This window comes from Bubalus bubalis, chromosome 3 (genome assembly GCF_019923935.1).
Source record: "Bubalus bubalis isolate 160015118507 breed Murrah chromosome 3, NDDB_SH_1, whole genome shotgun sequence".
In the NCBI taxonomy this organism is placed as follows: Eukaryota; Metazoa; Chordata; class Mammalia; order Artiodactyla; family Bovidae; genus Bubalus; species Bubalus bubalis.
In genome coordinates this window covers 137,854,891-137,877,254 of record NC_059159.1, presented here as the reverse complement: position 1 = coordinate 137,877,254, position 22,364 = coordinate 137,854,891, and the positions used below count along the sequence as shown (strand labels likewise).

The following is a 22,364-nucleotide window of genomic DNA, read 5'->3' as shown; positions in this document are numbered from 1 at the left end:
CCTCAGTCTTTCCCAGCATCAGTGTCTTTCCAGTGAGTTCACTCTTCGCATCAGGTGGCCAAAGTATTGGAGTTTCAGCTTCAACATCAGTCCTTCCAATGAACACCCAGGACTGATCTCCCTTAGGATGGACTGGTTGGATCTCCTTGCAGTCCAAGGTACTCTCAAGAGTCTTCTCCAACAACACAGTTCAAAAGCATCAATTCTTTGGCACTCAGCTTTCTTTATAGTCCAACTCTCACATCCATACATGATCACTGGAAAAACCTTTGTTGGCAAAGTAACGTCTCTGCTTTTGTATATGCTGTCTAGGTTGGTCATAACTTTCCTTCCAAGGAGTAACCATCTTTTAATTTCATTGCTGCAGTCACCATCTGCAGTGATTTTGGAGCCCAGAAAAATAAAGTCACCCACTGTTTCCCCACCTATCTGCCATGAAGTGATGGGACCGGATGCCATGATCTTAGTTTTCTGAATGTTGAGCTTTAAGCCAACTTTTTCACTCTCATCTTTCACTTTCATCAAGAGGCTCTTTAGTTCTTCTTCACTTTCTGCCATTTAGTTGTCTATAATTTTACATGTTCTATAATAAAGGAAACTAGAAGCTCATGAAAATTCCTGAGGCCCCACATTGCTGGATTAAATTGCAGTAGACTGAGGTTTACCTTTGTATCTGTAAAGTTGTTTCACAATCCTTTGGTTAATTCTCTGCTTCAGCCAGAACTTTGTGAAGATGGGAATAGTTAAGATGTATACTTGATCGTGTCATCTCTTCCTTTTTAAACCTTCCAGTGTCTTACCACCCTCTCAAGATAACTGCTCCCTTGCATGTCTTATCTTTACCATGCTTTCAGTCTCTGTACAGTTGCTTGCTCCTGTTAATACCTATCCTAATCTAATGCTGCTGGCCCCTCCCCCACTCCAAGCTCCCCAGCCTCTTCCATTTACAGGAACTTCTGCTGGCCCCTCCCTTGCTTCCAAACCCCTCAGCCTATGGTTATTGGTTCCTGGGAGAGGTTACCTATACCCCACTTCTGCCTCATTCACATCTAGTCATGTTTCAGGTCATCATCCCCCAAGGCTTGGTCTCATTCACCTGCTCTGGGCTGTCAGAGCATCTTATACTTAATCTTCATTGTGAGCCCCATAAGGGAAGGTACTCAGTCTGTTTCTTAGCATTTTATTTCCAGGATCTAACATAGTACCCTTTGGATTGTGTGGGTATTTCATTTCCCATTCTTCCAGCCATCCCTAATGTAGAATGATTACAGGGCAGGCCTGACGTGCTGCAGTTCATGGGGTTGCAAAGAGTCAGATACGACTGAGTGACTGAACCGAACTGAATGTAGAATGATGTAGACATTGGCATTGAATACTCTTTGCTTTTGTCTACAGAAAGTCATTTAAAGTTTTAAATATATGTAACTTATAGTTTAAATAAGTAGTTTAGCTCTGTATTTCAATGCTTAAAACAGCAAGATGTGGAATCTAAGGGCCAACTTTTCCTACCAACCTTACTGGTTCACCATGTTCTTTAGCCTGGAGTGGTGTTGCCTGTACTTAACTATTTCCCAGGGTTGTCCTGAGACTAAAGGGGTCCAGGCATTCTGAATACTGGCCTTACTACATTGTGTGTTAGTTGCTCAGTCTTGTCCAACTCTGTGTGACCCCATGGACTGTATGTAGCCCACCAGGCTCCTCTGTCCATGGGATTCTCCAGGCAAGAATACTGGACTGGGTTGCTGTGCCCTTCTCCAGGGGATCTTCCCAAGCCAGGAATCAAACCCAGGTGTCCTGCATTGCAAGCAGATTCTCCACCATCTGCGGCCCTACTACATTAACAATATATAAACATAGACAAATATGTGCTATGTTAATATGTAATATTAAATATTAAATATGTAAAACGTTAATCCTGTGGAAGTGTGTGACCTTTAAATTTTTTTACCCATCTTAATGATACCAATTTTTTTCTCCTAAATTCAGACAATTTCCCTCTCAGCTTTAATGGAAATATTTACGATTTACAATGTCTATTTTCCAGGGATAATTTTACGTTTTTAAGTTGTGACTTTTTCATCAGCAGTTTGCCTCTAGCACTGTCTTTCATACAAAGTCTTGTAATTTATTGAATAAGAAGATGAAAAGGCTCAGATTTTAGACATCTAAAACCAGTTGGTAATCCAGGGCGTGTTTTTCTCACTTCATCTGATCTCTTTCCTTAACATATAAATTAGATAATTTTTAGTGAGTAACTCTCTCTAAACAGAAGAAAAAAACCGTTTTTCATCTTGGCTGACTAACGCATACAACCCATCCCTGAATTTTTACCCAGTATTTGTCCACTACACCTGTAAACAGGTCTGCACGGTGTTTGTGAATCCAAGCCCAGTTGTCTTATATGAGATCCTGGATTTAATGAATTCAAAATGTTCAGAGCCTTGTCACTACTGGGCACCCCTCTTAGCACCCAGAGGTGCCACCCTGGGTCAGGGCCAGGAGAAAACAAGAGCTATGTGTACACTGTCGTGCGGTCTGCTTGTCTAAACTTTGACGTCAGGAGTGAGGACGCTGGGGGCTCCTGTCCTCTTGGCAGCAGAACAAAAGACTGTCTTGGCACCAAGTAATGGCGCCCAGCCTGCTGAACTGAAGAATCCATAGGTGTTTAGCTGCCTATACAGGGTCTTACATAGAGGGACCACGTATCATCTTTTGTTCAGATAAAGTATTTTTTGTTTTTGTTTTGTTTTTTGCATCAGGTATGAAAATCTCCAACTGCACTTCATTCAAGTCTCTTGGCATAATCCCAGTGGTTCTCTAGTTTCACAGATACGGACTAGATGAAGCAAGCGGGCAAAAGGAGGGGGAGTTGGAAGTGTGCCCCCTGTGTACAGTAGTGCTTTCCCCGAATAGCTTTAGGTAAATAAGAATTGGTAAGGTTATCTCATCTTAGTCTTAGTCATGCCTTCATTCTTTAAAGGAGTCCCTTTGTAATATAGATGGTCCTTATAGTGGTAATACCTATCCTCCTCTAAAATAATTTTCAAAACATCTTGGTACATCAATATTTTTTCTTGGAAGTATGCCCTTTGGACCCTTGAACAGCACATTAGTGCTTACTCTAGGCCTAGAGATAGTTCTTCCCTGAGAGCTAGACTCTGGAGCCAGGTGGGGTGAATTGGAATCCTGGCTCTGAGACCAGGATGGTACTTACCTCCTTTCGTCTGTGGTGAATAGCATACCAGTGATAACGTCTTCATAGTGTTGTCATGAACGTTAAGTGACTAGTACATGTAAATGCTGAGATCACCCCAGGACTACATATACAAGGAGCTTAATAAATGTCTGCTTCACTATATAAATGCTTCAGAATAGTCTTTTATTCCTTTGAAAGAGAGTAGATGGTAGCAGTAAAGATTTACCTTCGTCATAGAAGCTTTATTGTTTAGTTAATATGAAGCTATCAAGGAAGGAAGGAAGAAGGTAATTTAATATGGAAGATGATGATTAAAAAAACAAAATAGGAAAGTGTAATGCCAACTTTTTAAGTCCAAGTTGACTTTTACAAAGAACTTCCAAGTCTTAAGCTCTACAAAATACTAACTTCTTTCTCTCATGTTGGGAAGATTGATGTAGTCAGGCAGTGTCTTTCAGTGAGGTGATCCAAACACATTTCATCACGTGTTTGGCCATGCTAGAGATTTTCACTTCAGCTGCGAGGGTGAGGAAAGGAGGAGAGAGGCAAAGGAGGAGACAGATAGTGGTGGGGGTGGGGAGGAAATAGGGTAGGGGTGTGAGAGTGCAAGCAAAATAGATACAAGAAAGAGATAATGAGAATGAATATCAGCTAACTTCGAGCTAGCATCTTACAAAGGATTTTAGCAGCCAAGCACAGAAGTGGCAAACACATCATTTCTGTTCCCATTCCATGGGCCACAACTATGGCTCCAGCCTACCTGCCTTAGGTGCTGAAGAATCAGTTCTCCCCTATAAAAAGAAGCAGGGTCATTGTTACCATCTTTCTAAATTCCATATATATGTATTAATATACTGTATTGGTGTTTTTTCTTTCTGACTTACTACACTCTGTATAAGAGGCTCCAGTTTCATCCACCTCATTAGAACTGAAATAGATTGCCAGTCCAGGTTCCATGCATGAGACAGGGTGCTCAGGGCTGGTGCACTGGGATGACCCTGAGGGATGGGATGGGGAGGGAGGTGGGAGGGGGGTTCAGGATGGGGAACACATGTACACCTATGGCTGATTCATGTCAATGTATGGCAAAAACCACTACAGTGTTGTAAAGTAATTAGCTTCCAATTAAAATTAATTAATTAATTAAAGAAAAAAAAAGAAGCAGGGTAGATCCCAGCTAGTCCCTGATACAACAGTTAACCATGTAACATATTTCCTGCTAATGGCAGACATTCCTACAATTAACCTATTTGTACGCTTCACTGTAAACTATTTCTGACATTCTGTGTAATACCAGGACCAGCAAAGGACCCAAGAGAATGTACATACATTATGCTTCTTTCTTATTTTAGAAATTTTCAGAAATTCAGGGAATCTTATGAGGCATCTACTTCTGAACATTTTATTGCTGTGCAGTTATCCAAGAGATAAGGACTCTTGGTGACTATCTGTTTTTTTTATTTTATTTTTAATTGGAGAATAATTACAATATTGTGATGGTTTCTGCCATATATCAACATGAATCAGCCATAGGTATACATATGTCCCCTCCCTCTTGAACCTCCTTCCCTATCCCACCCCTCTAGGTTGTCACAGAGCACCATCTTAATGGCCATCCTTCACAGGCAGGTTCCTATTAACAAGAAAGTTTTAATGCTTTGTATACCACTGGTAGTCAGTAAACGAAAAAAGGTAAAGAAGTTAGTGATCCGTTAAAGTACAGGACAATCTAAAAGTAGACTTTTTTTTTTTTTTTGCTGCCCTTTAATATAAGGCTCACTACTGTGGGCAGTGTTTGTACTCAGCTCTGATAGGAATGAGTACCTCGTATCACCAAATAAATTGACATATTCCTGCAGATTTATTAATAATACTTCACATGAGCCATTCTTTTGGATCATAATTGGCCTCTACACACATCAAGCAGTTTATTTTTAAGAGCAAACCCTGGGAGAGTTTATAGCTACATGGACACACCTCAGGGCCATGCTTAACTAAGCTTCGGGTTAATGTATACCTGACACTTTGCAGTGTTTCATAGTTATTGGAATGAGTTTGAATCCCATTTCTTCTGCCAAGTTTCAGATGTCTGACACCACTAGGAAGCAATATAATGTAATGGTTGGCCATGTGATCTGTAGTATCAAATTGAGTTTGAATCCCAACTCCACCATTCAGTGTATGACCTTGGAAACTTTCACTGTTTGCTATGGTTGCCTAGGAATTTCTGATAGCAAATATTTCTGACTGGGTGGCCTAAACAAGAGAGATTTATTTTCTCTCAATTCTGAAGGCTGGAAGTTTAAGATCAAGGTATTGGAGGGTTGGAGGTGAGAGCCTCTCCCCTTGGCTTGTCACTGGCCGTCTAACCATGTCTTCACATGGTCTTCCCTCGGTATTACTCAGCATGTGAGCTCCCAGACTTGGGTCAAGGACACCATTAGCCTCACTGACTCAGTCCTTTGTCCCCTAGCAGATCAGCTGTCCAGTCTTGCCAGTTTTTCTTTTGAAATGACCCCAAAATATTTGGCTTTTACAAATAATAACAGGTATGAGGATTGTCACATATAAATAAATGAAATAATTTTTAACTGACTATAAAATGATAGGTGTATGTACTTTTATGATCATAAAGTCTGAAATACATCTTATCAGGGTTGGTGGAACATGTTATAAGCAATTAGTTGGTTGCCAAATTTTTTTCTATAACTCTGTGTGAAAGAAAGGAAATAGCCAGCAGTGACAAAAAATATCCTTCTCTATCAGACCTGATCTGATCTGATCAGACCTTCCCTGTGAAGAAGGCCTCCATCTTCTGATATTAAATCACCACTTTGTACACATTGTACACCTTTTATAATCATATTGAACAACCTAAATATATACAGTTTTTATTTGTCAATCATAATAAAGCTGGGAAAAAATGAAGTTGCTGTTCACTGTTTAATAATAATATGTAGAATAATGCATTAGCATCTCTGACTTCTGTTTTCCCTCCATTCTGGTCATTCTGTTGTTACATTTTTCTTCCTTGGTTCTTATATATCTCTTTCTGAAACATATTCTGAAATTTGAATTTTTTTACTTGGTTTTATTTAATTTTTAATTTAATTTTTTTTGGACAGAAAAGAGCAAGTCAGTACCTTGTATCAAAACATCAACCTCGTGGAGCCAAGACTCATTCAACCATATGAACATGTTATAAAGAACTTTATCCGTGAGATCAAACTTCAGAGCACAGAAATGGAAAACCTGGCCATTGCAGTGAAGAGGTATTAAAGTCTTTCCTCTCTCCATGGCAGAAGGGGTCCTTTAAATGGCTCTCTGACTGAGTGGCGCAAAGATGAAACATTATCATGTTATGATATGGGGGGACTGCCCAAACCTGAGGAATCTGGAGCCTTCTGAACTAAACCAGCATGAGGGAAGCTGAGTCTGGCAGTACTTTGTAGCGTCAGCCAGCAGTCCATCAGCATGTCCCCATGATCCTATCGTATAAACCTTTCAAGGGCTGTGATCCATACAGAACTGTTCAAAGAGTTCCATTATCTTATATCCAGCCACTTGAAACCTACAGGAAACTTTTCATCCAGAGAGAGACAGGCAGAGACTTCATTTGAAGCCTGACCTTGTCGCTGACAGGGGAGTGACTCTGGGTGGGTTACTTACTCTCCCTGAGTCTCAGGTTCTGCATCTGCAAAGTGAGGCTATAAATTTTCACATCCTCAGGGTGTGGAGACTTCGTGGGTGAGTCATGGGTGATGCCCTTGGCACTGGGCTTACCACATGGCGAGTGCTCAGCAGTGCTCCTTTCCCTCTCTCTAGCCCTCCTCACCAGCTTAAACTGAAAATCTGAAAACCTCTAGCCCCTGACTCCCATCAGAGAGTTTATGAAAGCCACAGCTGGCTCACACAGACTTTCTTAACGGTTTTAACAGCAATGCAGTGCCAAAGAAAAATTTATATTTGCAATATAATTTATATGTTACAATCCAAGCATCAGTGAAAACACACTCACTCCCTGTATGTACATGTACCCACACAGATACATGGGGCACACATAGATATACACACATTCACACAGGTGGCCTGTAAGGATAGTCCTGTGTAAAGCCATCAGGAAGAAAGAATGGCATTCTCTCCCCTCTGTTCTCCTTCTCAGCCAGGCTGCTCTCTGCTGTAGAGGGAGTGGAACTCTTGGGGCGTCTCTCCCCTCTACTTCTGTGCGTGGGAGCCGAAGTCAGGCTCTGGTCTAAGCACAAGGCCTCTTAAAGGCCGCTTCTCTGAGCTGACAGAAACCTCACTGAGGTGTTTAGGTGACTCCTGTAAACATTCTCTTACCTTCTTGACTAAGGACCATCCGTCCTCATGTGTTTTGGGTTGGGGGAGGGCCTCAGTCTTTTTACTCCACCCTTGCATCTGAAGAAAGGATTCCCAGTGTCCTAGTAGGAGTCCTGGACTAAGGTTAAAGTGGGCATTCCCAACATGCTGGACACATTACTGGGAGTTGAGTCTTACTGCCATGGGGTCGCAAAGAGTTGGACACCACTGAGCGACTAAACTGACTGACTGACTGACTGAGTCTTATGGGGCAAACAATGTGTCATTATAGACTACCCTGATTTAACCCTCCAAAAAAAAAATGAAAGAAAGAAAAAAAGAGTTGTTCAGAAGTAAAGAAGGCAGAGGGGACACATTCAGGAGCAGTCCTGAATGCCCAGATGTTTGGCACTGGATGTCTAGAAGGAATGGCTGAGGAAAATGAACATATAAAGGGAGAAACAAATGTGTGACTTAGCTACTTACAGTCCCAGAGCTGACCAATAAAACCTGAAAGTTTCTGTGGAGATACATGGTGCCTGCATTTGAAATAGCAAGTGTTTGTAAACAGACTAAAACTAGATGACAGTCCAAACTTGATTAACATAACCTCAGCGGGCTGTAAGGTGAGGAGGAAGTTAACGGGAGCAGAAAACAGTGATAAGTCACCCAGAATTTTACTTTGGGGTCTTCCCTCCACCCATCAATGCTTGTTTGGAACCTTTTGTAGAAATTAAACTAATGAGCAAATTGTATGAGAGGGGGTAAATGAATTAAAAGCAGGTAGGATGGTGTGGTGGAAGCCATTAGACTGGAAGACAAAGGCCTTCTACTGAATCCTGTTTCTCCTTTTATCAACACCATATCATTGGGGCAAGTAAATTGACTCTAAGTCTCATGGTGGCTGCTTTAAGTCACAATCTAGTTGAGTAGGCAAGACATATGCATGTGAAAATTTAGATAATTGGACATAGAGCTGAAATAGAACAAAAAAAAAATTTTAGGGCTTAATCTGAAGCCTCAATTATTGTAAAGTGACAGATGTCTTCATACTAGACAATTATTAAATAAAACTATCTGAACATCATCTCAAAGAAATTTTCCTGTTTCTAACTTTTTGGCAATTCAGTATGCTCTGCCCCCACAGAAATATGATTCATTGATTATATTCATAAAAGAAACAGGAATTTTCTAAAGGCCAACAATATCTACATTGCAAAACTTTAGGAAACTGACTAGAAATAATTTTTGAGATCTTTTTTCCCATTTAACTATAGCATATAGCATTGTGTGTTTCATGTAATAAAATTTCAGAATCGTATCTATCCATGGAGGGTTTTTTTTTTTTTAATCCGGTGTTGTAGCTCAGCAGCAAAAAAGATTTTCAGAATTTACTGAGAGCCTCTCAGTAGTCTGGTATCTTTCTCTGTTCTTTGCTACAGTATAGTTTAATACCATTTAATCTATTCTGTTCCATTTATTTAATATCTAGTTTCAATGTCCCTTTACACCCAGCTGGTCCAATTGCCAATCTCACTTTATTATGTGGAAGGAATGGGGAATATTATTTTAAATGGTATGTTTCTCATCTGTAAAATAGCTTGAAATAGCTGAGGTCAGAATTTTCTCTTCATGCTGCAAGGCCAAGAGTATAATGAAAAGGTGTGTACCCTCTTGAATTTCAGAGCCCAGGACAAGGCAGCCATGCAGTTGAGTGAGCTGGAAGAGGAAATGGATCAGAGGATTCAGGCTGCAGAACACAAGACACGGAAAGATGTGAGTTTGTGGGACTGGCCTGTTTATGCAATGAATCCTTGGACTACCTTTTATGTACAGGGCACGGGGCATTCTCTGGGTACAGCACATCCAGATTGCCACAGGCACTCTCAACAAGGGCTTTGTTGGTGGTGGTTTTGAGGGGGATAGATTAAGGAAAAACAAACAGAGAGACAATAAGCAGTCAAATAAAGGGGCTAATTTCAGATGGCAACAAGCTCAGTAAAGAAACATCATGTGTGGTAGACAAGCTGCTTCAGACTTGGAGGTCAGGGGCCTCCTTGAAGATGGGACAAGAGAGCTGAGGCCTAAAGGAGAAGCCATCTTTGTAGGGGAGGTTGGCTTCACCCTTAATACCACTGTCTCTCAGCCCATGGCCACTACTGCTTTAAATCTAGATTACAAGGACTTCCCTGGGGTCCAGTGACTAAGGCTACAAGCTTCCAATACAGAGGGCCCAAGTTTGATCTCTGGTCAGGGAACTAGATCCCACATGCCGCAACTAAGACCTGGGGCAGTCAAATAAATAAATAATATAAAGTAAATAAATCTAGATTACAATGAAGTTAAAACACTGTTACGGTGGGATATGCTTTTACTTATCAATACAGGAACTCTCATAGTTGGAAGTTGGGTGTTACCTTTAGTGACTTCCATAGGAGAAATAATTGTCTTTCTTCCTCATAAAATATATTTGAGTGATTAATGTTTACTGCAAACAGAAAAGAGACATATTTCTTTGAGTAGCTAATGTTAGGTTGCACGTTCTCTTTTTTCTGTTCATTTTCCCCATTAACTCTGAGGAGAAAATTGAGTGAGAAGGGCCTGGGTATTGGCCTCTGATAGACCTGCAATAGAGGAGATGTGGGTTTGATTCCTAAGCTGGGAAGATCCCCTGGAGGAATGCATGGCAACCCACTCCAGTATTCTTGCCTGGAGAATCCCATGGACAGAGGAGCCTGGCGGGCTACAGTCCAGGGGTCACAAGAGTCGGACAGGACTTAGCAACTAAACCGCAGGCCTTAGTTTGCCTCCCAGCCCTGCCCCATCTCAGTTAAGTGGCACTGGAAAAATTACCTAGCCTCTGAGCCTTTGTTGTTCCAACTTTAGATAGGATAAGCCACCAACCTGCTTTAAGGAGGGTGGAGCCTGATGGTCTATATACATGCCTAGCCTAGTGCTGAGGTGTGATAGGGGCACCATGGGTGTTACCATTCTCCTCTTTCCCATTGCTCTGTATACCTTATGACCTTTCAGATTCTTCACCTTGCTTTGCTTTACCACATATATGCCTTCAGGTCTCTTTGTTCTCCTATCTCTTAATAACACATTTAATAACTGTTTGGATATCATGTAAATGGCTCAGAGTCCATGGTCCAGGGTTAATGTAATGGTTATCTCATTCTTTTGTTAGCCCTTTATCTTTCTAGTCTAAAAACAATAACATCCTAATTTTTCTGCCTTTCCCCTCTCCAGCCATTTAATCTGCATTCATTCATTCATTGCACATATCAAGCACATGTTTTGTTCTGCAATAAATCTCTGCCTCATCCAGCTAAGCATTTCCCAAATTGGTTGTTGGTAATGGATACCCAGGCTTCCCAGGTGGTACAGTGGTAAAGAATCCTCCTGCCAGTGCAGGAGACAGAGAGATGCTGGTTTGATCCCTGGGTGGGAAAGCTCCCCTGGAGTAGGAAATGGAAACCTGCTCCAGTATTCCTGTCTGGAAAATTCTATGGACAGAGGAGCTTGGTGGGCTACAGTCCATAGGGTTGCAAACAGTCAGACATGACTAAGCACAGACTAGCACACAGTGGATACCTGACCACAGGCCACCCGTTATAACTTCATGTTTTGTTCATTATAACGTCTTCCTCGCTTTCCTTGGCTCTGGTACAGGGGCGGTGCATACGTGGCATCCACAGCAGCGTTGCTGTGTTCCACAGAAATGGCATACGCAGCCAGTGAGTCACTGCTCGGACACAGTCTCTGAAAACCTCAGCACACGCTGCCAACAGAGCTCCTTTGACCGTGGGATGACACCTGTTTGTTAGTCTGTCCCAGTCTCCTAGTCTGTCTGGAATAACATGTCTAGGCTGATTGAAGACTTTCCGTAACTTACCTCTACTAAGCATGTCTCGCCTGGCTCTCCACGGCTCATTGCTCTGCTTTCACTCCAGCTGTTTTCTTGGCCTTGATGACTCCTTTCCACTTTCCTAAATTTTGCAAAGCTCAGAGAAAGCCTTCCCTTCTCCCCAGTGCCCTGCCATAGTCCTCCAGCCACATTCACCTCCTCCTGACCTTGACTCCTCTTGCACAGGTAGTATTTATCCCATTGTGTCAATTAGGGTTTTTAAAAAAATATGCTTTAACAGCTTTATGGAGGTGTAATGGGCAGGCAATAAACGGTATATACTCAAGGAGTAGAATATGATGAGATTTATGTATATACTGAGGAACCACCATCACAGTCAAGGTAATGGTTACATTCACGTACTACTGCTTTCCATGCCCCTGTGTCATGCCTCCCTCTCGGCTCCTCCTTGTCAGAACCATTTGGTGTCTTCTCCAGTGAAGCATCTGTCAGAATATTTTGTTCATTTTTAAAACTCCGTTTGGTTGTCTTCTTTTTTCTTTTTTTCATTTCGCCACGCACAGGGCAAAATGTGTGGGTTCTTAAATCCCCAGCCAGGGTTTTTTTTAGTCCAGTTTGTCAGCTTTTTCTTTCATGTATCCTGCTTTTGATATTTAAGAAATCTTTGCCTACCCCAAGGTTGCAATGATTTTTCTCCCATGTTTCTTCTATGAGTTTTATTGTTTTAGGTTTCACATTTAGGATCCATTTCGCAAGGTATGGATCAAAGTTCATATTTTTTTGCATGTGCATATCTAATTGTTTCAGCCCATTTGTTGAAAATACTATCTGTTCTCAGTTGAACTGCCTTTGCACTTTGTCCAAAATCATTTTTATCTGTGTTGGGTTTATTTCTGGGCTTTCCATTCTGTTCCATGGGGTCACAAAAAGTTGGACACGACTCGGCGACTGAACAACAATGGCAACAATGCTGGTATTGCATTGTCTTGATGACTGTTGCTTCATAAATAAGTCTTGAAATCAAATAAAATTAATTCTTCAGGTTTGTTCTTTTTCAAAGTTTCTATTTTAGGTCTTCAATTTCCATAGAATCAGGTTGTTGTTTGTTGTTTAGTCGCTAAGTTATGTCCGGCTCTTTGCGACCCCATGGACCGTAGCCTTCCAGGCTCCTCTGTCGATGGAATTCTGCAAGCAAGAATACTGGAACAGGTTGACATTTCCTTCTCCAAGACTCAGGTTGTCAGTTTCTTAAAAGAAAAAAAAAAAAAAACTCTGCTGGGGTTTGGCTGGACTTCATTGCATCTATAGATCAATTGGAGGAGAATTGGCATCTTAATAACAATGAATGATCTACAAACTTGATATATTCTCTGTTTATTTAGGTCTTATTACACTCAGTTTTACATTATAAACTTAAAACTTTATTTGAATACAGAACACAGGATATAAAATTCCACAATATGTTAAGAGAAAAAGAAAATTAAGAGCTATTTAGGCTCATGAGAGCTACAGCCCCTGACCTCCAGAGGTGCCCTTTTGCCATTCTCTGCACCAGGGGCAATACATATGAGAAGTACCAGCCTGTGAGCAGCACTTTGCATGGAAATTTGCAGTTGGTGTGATTTGTATTTAGATAAGGTATAGTAGTAGTGTTAGTCACTCAGCTGTATCCAGCTCTTTGTGACCCCCATGGACTGTAGCCCAGCAGGCTCTTCTATCCATGGGATTCTCCAGGCAAGAATACTGGAGTGGGTAGCCATGCCCTCCTCCAGAGGATCTTCCCAATCCAGGGATCAAACCTGGGTCTCCTGCATTACAGGTGGATTATTTACCATCTGAGCCACCAGGGAAGCCCAGGGAGACTCTTGGAAAAACAGTGAACACACCAGGTCTTCCTGAGTCCTGATAACATGATGGGACTCGGGCAAGTGATGGGGCCCTTGGCTGAGCCAGAGCTTTTCATTAAACATAGCAGTATTTAATTAGCTAGTTAATCAATGTGCTACAGCCCTCTATCACAATCAAGTAGTGGCCTTAGAGGTGTCACCCCAGGTAATGTGTGTATATAGGTTGTAGGATTCCGCAGTTCCTTCACTCTTGTAGGTTTCCATTCTGGAAGTGCTGGGCATCTTAAGTTTGGTTACTTCCCTTATGCCTTCTCCCCATCTCTGTGTAGAATATTTGGAATCACCCTTCAGTTCAGTTCAGTTCAGTTACTCAGTCATGTCTGACTCTTTGCAACCCCATGGACTGCAGCACACCAGGCCTCCCTGTCCATCAGCAACTCCAGAGTTTACTCAAACTCATGTCCATTGAGTCGGTGATGCCATCCAACCATCTCATCTTCTGTCATCCCCTTCTCCTCAGGCCTTCAATCTTTCCCAGCATAAGGGTCTTTTCCAATGAGTCTGCTCTTCGCATCAGGTAGCCACAGTATTGGCATTTCAGCTTCAACATCGGTCCTTCCAATGAACATTCAGGACTGATTTCCTTTAGGATGGACTGGTTGGATCTCCTTGCAGTCCAAGGGACTCTCAAGAGTCTTCTCTAACACCACAGTTCAAAAGCATCAATTCTTTGGCGCCCAGCTTTCTTTATAGTCCAACTCTCTTGGTTTGACACAAAATGTTCTCACCTATAGTATTTTGAAAAGCCTATTTAAATCAACAAGTTGGTTTTGTTGTGTTTTTTTTTCCCCCCAGGAAAAACGCAAAGCTGAGGAAGCCCTCAGTGACCTCAGGCGTCAATATGAAACAGAAGTAGGAGACCTACAGGTGACTATAAAGAAACTCAAGAAGGTAGGTATAGGGCAGCTCGACTGAGGGATAGCTTCAGTATCTCAGTATGTCTAAATTTTTAGCAACTAAAAACATAGGGGATCATATTGAAGCTGTGGATGGATCAGATATCAGAATCAAATTGGACTCCTTGGCAAGAATTTTTTTTTTAATTTTATTTTTTAACTTTACAATATTGTATTGGTTTTGCCATATATCAACATGAATCCGCCACAAGTATACACGTGTTCCCCATCCTGAACCCTCCTCCCTCCCCGTACCATCCCTCTGGGTCGTCCCAGGGCACCAGCCCCAAGCATCCAGTATCATGCATCAAACCTGGACTGGCGACTCATTTCATATATGATATTATACATGTTTCAATGCCATTCTCCCAAATCATCCCACCCTCTCCCTCTCCCACAGAGTCCAAAAGACTGTTCTATACATCAGTGTCTCTTTTGCTGTCTCGTATACAGGGTTATTGTTACCATCTTTCTAAATTCCATATATATGCGTTAGTATACTGTATTGGTGTTTTTCTTTCTGGCTTACTTCACTCTGTATAATAGGTTCCAGTTTCATCCACCTCATTAGAAATGATTCAAATGTATTCTTTTTAATGGCTGAATGATACTCCATTGTGTATATGTACCACAGCTTTCTTATCCATTCATCTGCTGATGGACATCTAGGTTGCTTCCATGACCTGGCTATTATAAACAGTACTGCGATGAACATTGGGGTACACGTGTCTCTTTCAATTCTGGTTTCCTCGGTGTGTATGCCCAGCAGTGGGATTGCTGGGTCATAAGGCAGTTCTATTTCCAGTTTTTTAAGGAATCTCCACACTGTTCTCCATAGTGGCTGTACTAGTTTGCATTCCCACCAACAGTGTAAGAGGGTTCCGTTTTCTCCACACCCTCTCCAGCATTTATTGTTTGTAGACTTTTGGATAGCAGCCATTCTGACTGGCGTGAAATGGTACCTCATAGTGGTTTTGATTTGCCTTTCTCTGATAATGAGAAATATTGCACTCAATATGCCATCAAATTTGGAAAACTCAGCAGTGGCCACAGGACTGGAAAAGGTCAGTTTTCATTCCAATCCCAAAGAAAGGCAATGCCAGAGAATGCTCAAACTACCCCACAATTGCACTCATATCACGTGCTAGTAAAGTAATGCTCAAAATTCTCCAAGCCAGGCTTCAGCAATATATGAACCGTGAACTTCCTGATGTTCAAGCTGGTTTTACAAAAGGCAGAGGAACCAGAGATAAATTGCCAACATCCGCTGGATCATGGGAAAAAACAGAGAGTTCCAGAAAAACATCTATTTCTGCTTTATTGACTATGCCAAAGCCTTTGACTGTGTGGATCACAATCAACTGTAGAAAATTCTGAAAGAGATGGGAATACCAGACCACCTGATCTGCCTCTTGAGAAATTTGTATGCAGTTTTTGCAGGTCAGGAAGCAACAGTTAGAACTGGACATGGAACAACAGACTGGTTCCAAATAGGAAAAGGAGTTCATCAAGGCTGTATATTGTCACCCTGTTTATTTAACTTAACATGCAGAGTACATCATGAGAAACGCTGGACTGGAAGAAACACAAGCTGGAATCAAGATTGCCGGGAGAAATATCAATCACCTCAGATATGCAGATGACACCACCCTTATGGCAGAAAGTGAAGAGGAACTAAAAAGCCTCTTGATGAAAGTGAAAGTGGAGAGTGAAAAAGTTGGCTTGAAGCTCAACATTCAGAAAACGAAGATCATGGCATCCGGTCCCATCACTTCATGGGAAATAGATGGGGAAACAGTGGAAACAGTGTCAGACTTTATTTTTCGGGGCTCCAAAATCACTACAGATGGTGACTGCAGCCATGAAATTAAAAGACGCTTACTCCTTGGAAGGAAAGTTATGACCAACCTAGATAGCATATTCAAAAGCAGAGACATTATTTTGCCAACAAAGGTCCAGCTAGTCAATGCCGAGGTCCAGCCCCGGCTGATCCAGGGTATTCGAAGGAGAGACGGCTAGGCGACCTATTCAAATGTTAATTAGAAATAATAAAGAGTAATAGAATGAGGATAGCTCAGTAGGAAAATTCAGTGGAGAAAAGAAGCTGAGTGGCTTGGTTTACGCGGAAAATCAATATAACCCGTGACACCAGGTTAGCTCTGACCACGGAGGCTGCAGGCACCCTCTCGAATAGCGGAAGGTGCCCCATCTTAGACACCTTCTCGAGTGGGTCTTAGAAGCCCAGGCAAATAAATGGTTGCAGAGGATATCCGCGCTCCAGATGGACACTCAGCTGGAAGTTAAAGGGAAGAATGACATGGGGAGACCAAGCGTTGGTGAGCAAGGCCCATAGCTTTATTTTCAACAGGGGCTTTTATACCCTAAGTTACACATAGAGGATAATAGGGGATGCAAAGTCAGCAGTCTTTGATGCTTATCAAAAACCAGGGTTTCTTTCCTGCAAATTTATTGTATACAAATGGTTTAGGTGATTTACATCATCTTCTGGCCAGAAGGCCTATTAACATTTTATGACTCTTGACAAGGACTTATCAACAAAGACTTATTTTCTCTAAGAGTAATTATTTTAAGGTTTGGCGCCATCTTCCAAGATAAAATTGCCTTCCTATAGGGCGGAGGTGTAATGGGTTTACAAAGGAAAGAATTTATTACCTTAAGGGTCTAAAGTTACTAACACCAAGGCCACTACTTATTTTTTCTACATACCAACTATATTAATTAATACACATTCAAGGATACAATTCAGGGGATGTGAAAACTTGGCAACAAACATTGGCTCATCAATGAAATCTTTTACTAGTTTTATTCTGACAGTTTCTAACTCTCTGAGAGGCTCTAAGCTATTTGAATATCTTAAGCTTCCCATGCCTCTCGAGGCTGGGAGACTGTAAACAATCGTATGCATAGCTGTAGGTGTCCGGGTAAACTTGTCAGGCGAGTTAGAGAGCCATCTGAGGGGTTTGGATTTAAACACTCCTAATTGCCCAGGAACTTTATTAATTGGAGCTGTAAGTTAGCTCTTTGACAGAGAGAGCGAGATGATGGTGGGGGACAGCCCCCAGTAAAGTCAGAGGTGAGAGCACAAATCAATAAAGTAGGCAGACTCTGGTTTTTGGGGGGTAGATGCTCGAGAATATCCGGGGGCACTCCCGAGGCTCGATCCCGCCTTTGCGTATGTCGAGCCTCCTTCCTCATGACCTTTGTCATGAGTGGAATGTCTCTCGCCGGCTCCCGGCAAGTCAAGGCTATGGTTTTTCCTGTGGTCATGTATGGATGTGAGAGTTGGACTGTGAAGAAGGCTGAGTGCCGAAGAATTGATGCTTTGAACTGTGGTGTTGGAGAAGACTCTTGAGAGTTCCTTGGACTGCAAGGAGATCCAACCAGTCCACTCTGAAGGAGATCAGCCCTGGGTGTTCTTTGGAAGGAATGATGCTAAAGCTGAAACTCCAGTACTTTGGCCACCTCATGCGAAGAGTTGACTCATTGGAAAAGACTCTGATGCTGGGAGGAATTGGGGGCAGGAGGAGAAGGGGACAACAGAGGATGAGATGGCTGGATGGCATCACTGACTCAATGGACGTGAGTCTGAGTGAACTCCGGGAGTTGGTGATGGACAGGGAGGCCTGGCGTGGTGTGATTCATGGGGTCGCAAAGAGTCAGACATGACTGAGCTACTGATCTGATCTGATCTGATCTGATAATGAGTGATGTTGAGCATCTCTTCATGTGTTTGTTAGCCATCTGTATGTCTTCTTTGGAGAAATGTCTGTTTAGTTCTTTGGCCCATTTTTTTATTGGGTCATTTATTTTTCTGGAATTGAGCTGTAGGAGTTGCTTGTATATTTTTGAGATTAGTTGTTTGTCAGTTGCTTCGTTTGCTATTATTTTATCCCATTCTGAAGGCTGTCTTTTCACCTTGCTTATAGTTTCCTTTGTTGTGCAGAAGCTTTTAAGTTTAATTAGGTCCCGTTTGTTTATTTTTGCTTTTATTTCCAATATTCTGGGAGGTGGGTCATAGAGGATCCTGCTGTGATGTATGTTGGAGAGTGTTTTGCCTATGTTCTCCTCTAGAATTTTATAGTTTCTGGTCTTACGTTTAGATCTTTAATCCATTTTGAGTTTATTTTTGTGTATGGTGTTAGAAAGTGTTCTAGTTTCATTCTTTTACAAGTGGTTGACCAGTTTTCCCAGCACCACTTTTTAAAGAGATTGTCTTTAATCCTTTGTATATTCTTGCCTCCTTTGTCAAAGATAAGGTGTCCATAGGTGCGTGGATTTATCTCTGGGCTTTCTATTTTGTTCCATTGATCTATATTTCTGTCTTTGTGCCAGTACCATACCGTCTTGATGACTGTGGCTTTGTAGTAGAGCCTGAAGTCAGGCAGGTTGATTCCTCCAGTTCCATTCTTCTTTCTCAAGATTTCTTTGGCTATTTGAGGTTTTTTGTATTTCCATACAAATTGTGAAATTATTTGTTCTAGCTCTGTGAAGAATACCGTTGGTAGCTTGATAGGGATTGCATTGAATCTATAAATTGCTTTGGGTTCTAAGGGCAGCATATCTTTTGCATAGATCTAATGGATATTTCTGATCCCTTGAATAGTTGTCCATCAAACCTCAGTTTTCTTTCCATGTCTTTACCAAGTGCCCTCGAGTCCCACGTGTCTGGTGGACTGTCTTCTCATGACAGCAGCAACAGTCTTTCCTGGTCATGTAGTCCTTCACCCAGCTTACTACAGGTTACATGTATTCACTGGATATTTATTAAATGAAATGAATATTTCTCTTCTCTGTAGCAAGTTCCAGATCTAGAGGACCCCTGATCAGAGCACAGGGTGGGAGAGAACCTGTTGAAGTGAAAGCAAAGGTGTGATTGGTTTTGGCCTTTGTTCTATTTGTTTTCTAAAGATTAGGGTCCATTTTACCGTGTGGTTTGCTGGTAGGTGTTTAACAACAGGCTCTGGAGGAATTTCCCTGTGGTCCAGTGGTTAGGACTCTGAGCTTCCCTTGCAGGGGTTGTGGGTTAGATCCCAGATGGGGCTAAGATCCCACATGCCACACCTGGCACAGCCTAAAAAAAAGAAAAAAAAAGCAGGCCCTGGAAAGGGAAGAAAAGAAGGAGTATTTCTGATATTTACCAATTTCCATAGTATAAATATTTCCACCATTACCAATTTCAAGCTGCCAAGTTGACATCACTGAATGCAATTTGGGAAGAGATGCTTAAAATAAATAGGCTCTCACCTGCTGATATACATTGTCTCCAGCACAGTACTGGATTCACTTCCTGCATGTGGATTGTCTCCATAACTAATGGAAATATCTTAGCTAAAATGAAAATAGGTACTTAAAAAATAATCGTCCCTGCAAGTGGCACTGTGAATGTGGGCACATCACTTTGCTTCTCTGATCGGTCATACGATAACCTTTAATGCTCCTTTCAGTGCTCATACTGAATGAGATTAAGTGACAACTGTATTTTGTGGGTTATTGTAATTTAAACCTCTGACATATTAAGAATTATCCCCAGCATTCTTCCTGGAAAAGTATTATCAATGTCAACCTTATATGTGATTTCCAGAGGTCATTAGACCATAATACAATGCGTGTATTACAGAATTTGAATGGACCAATCCTTTGCTTTATGCTAGAGTCATAGATTCTCCTAGTCCCTGTCCTTACTTATTTCCATGTCATCCCAAATCATTATACTAAGATTATGTTTGCAAGAGGAGACACAGAGGGACTTCACTGGTGATCCAGTGGTTAAGATCTGTCTGCCATTGCAAGGGACACATGTTCAGTCCCTGGTCAGGGAACTAAGATCCCACATGCCATGGGGCAACTAAGCATGCAGGCTGCAACTGCTGAGCCCAAGCACTCTGGAGCCTACCCACCACAACAAAGATCCCACATGCACAGCTAAGACCTGACACAGCCAAAAATAAATAAATAAATATTTCAATAAAAAAAGAGGAGACACAAGAATTTCTTGCCCTCATACAACATAATGATGAAGACCAAAAAGGCACTGAACAGTAAGAGTCAGGAGTGATAAGACCTGAGTCTTTATTGAGGCTGTGTCTATTCCTTCCTGTAACACCTGGGACAATTGGCTTCATGATTCTGATGGTTAGCTTCTCATCTGTAAAATGGGATTAATAATAAACTGTCCTGTCTAATCATAATAACTGACATTTTATTGACTGTGTAGCTTATTAACCCTCTTCTTCATTATTTAAGAAAATCGAATTCTCAAACTTTGTCTGAGGAAAGTATAAGTTTCCCACTTTTACAGCTGAGGACATTGAGTTCCAGGTTTAATAGCTTGTTCAAAGCCTAACCGCAACTGCCAGTGGAGAAGTAGCCCAGACGCCTGCATCCACCACCAGTGAGTGGGGCACTGGGCAGGGAGATGTGGGCTGTATCATCAATGCTTAAAGTAAGGACTGGGCCTAAATGCCTGAGGGCAATCTGAGGAAGCTAACCTGAGGTAAGCAACCCGAACTGTGGGATCACCAGAGAGAGAAAAAATAAAGAACTTTCCCACAAAAGCTCTAATGTTCAGCCTGGCCCATTCACAAAACAACGGATTGAACGAATTCCAAAGGAGAGCTAGCTGGCTGCACACAAGCCCCTTCGCCCCATCCTCCCAGAGGCAGGCATGTGACAGCCAGAGCCGGAAGGCAAGGGGCTGCTACAGTCTCGGCCCCAGAGACAGCATCTTCCACCAAACTGTGAGCATGCTTCCAGTTGCTAACTATGTCTTCATGGGATCCTGGATGGTTGACATCCGCCAGGAGGGTTGCAGCCTGAGATCAGCTCCCCAGAGGAGACACATGGCACAGCTGAGATGATGCTCTCGCAAAGCACCCTGAGTGGCTGGGACCAGGGGGGTGATTAAGATGCACGGTCTCCCAGGACAGTGTGCTCGCCAGGCACCTGGTCACCTGAATTGCTCGGACCTGGGAAGGGTGCAAAATGCACACCAATCCATGATTATGCCCTTGCAGAGTACATGAGAACCTGACGGACTTAGACCTGGGAAATGTATGAAACGTAGGGCCCACTTCAGACAGTGCCCTTGCAGAGCACGCTGGAGCCTGAGCAGTGTAGACCCAGGAAGCACATGCTGCCTTGAGCTGTGACAGACCCAGTGTGGTCCATACACTGCAAGCACTCCCCACACACACCCAGCAATATTTTTTTGCAGTGTCCCTCCCTCCCCACAACACAGCTGAACAAGTGAGCCTAAATAAGTGACCCCCTTTCTCCCCTTGTGTCAGGGCAGAAATTAGAGACTGAAGAGACTTGCAAACAGAGGAAGGCAAAATAAACAAACAAGAGGGAACTACTCTGGAAGTGACAGATGCAACAGATTAAACCCTGTAGTTAACATTGACTATGGATTGGAGGGGGCCTATAGACCTTGAGAACAAGTACAAGCTGGAACAAGGAACTATCTTAAACTGAACTGACCCCACACTGCCCATAATAGATTAAGGGAACAATTCCGTTCACCATTGCAATGAAAAGAATAAAATACTTAGGAATATATCTATCTAAAGAAACAAAAGACCTATGTATAGAAAACTAGAAAACACTGGTGAAAGAAATCAAAGAGGACACAAATAGATGGAGAACATACCATGTTCATGGATTGGAAGAATCAATATAGTGAAAATGAGTATACTACCCAAAGCAATCTATATATTCAGTGCAATCCCTATCAAGCTACCAATAATATTTTTCACAGAACTAGAACAAATAATTTCACAATTTGTATTTAAGCACAAAAAACCTCAAATAGTCAAAGCAATCTTGAAAAAGAAGAATGGCACTGGAGGAATCAACCTGCCTGACTTCAAAGTTACTACAAAGCTAGTCATCAAGACAGTATGGTACTGGCACAAAGACAGAAATACAGATCAATGGAACAAAATAGAAAGCCCAGAGATAAATCCACAAACCTATGTACACCTTGTTTTTGACAAAAGAGGCAAGAATATACAATGGAGAAAAGACAATCTCTTTAACAAGTGGTTCTGGAAAAACTGGTCAACCACTTGTAAAAGAATGAAACTAGAACACTTTCTAATACCATACACAAACATAAACTCAAAATGGATTAAAGATCTAAATGTTAGACCAGA

At 41.9% G+C, this 22,364-nt stretch overlaps 1 protein-coding gene across 2 annotated transcripts in view; it reads left to right on the top strand.

The window, feature by feature from the left end:
* RASEF (RAS and EF-hand domain containing) overlaps positions 1 to 22,364 on the top strand; it is a 92,391-nt gene that overhangs the window by 27,523 nt on the left and 42,504 nt on the right. For both annotated transcript variants that reach the window (XM_006060434.4, XM_006060433.4), the window contains exons 2-4: positions 6,322 to 6,468; positions 9,202 to 9,292; positions 14,090 to 14,185. In XM_006060434.4, coding sequence (XP_006060496.2) covers positions 6,322 to 6,468; positions 9,202 to 9,292; positions 14,090 to 14,185 — 334 coding nt within the window. The remainder of the gene's footprint in view (positions 1 to 6,321; positions 6,469 to 9,201; positions 9,293 to 14,089; positions 14,186 to 22,364) is intronic.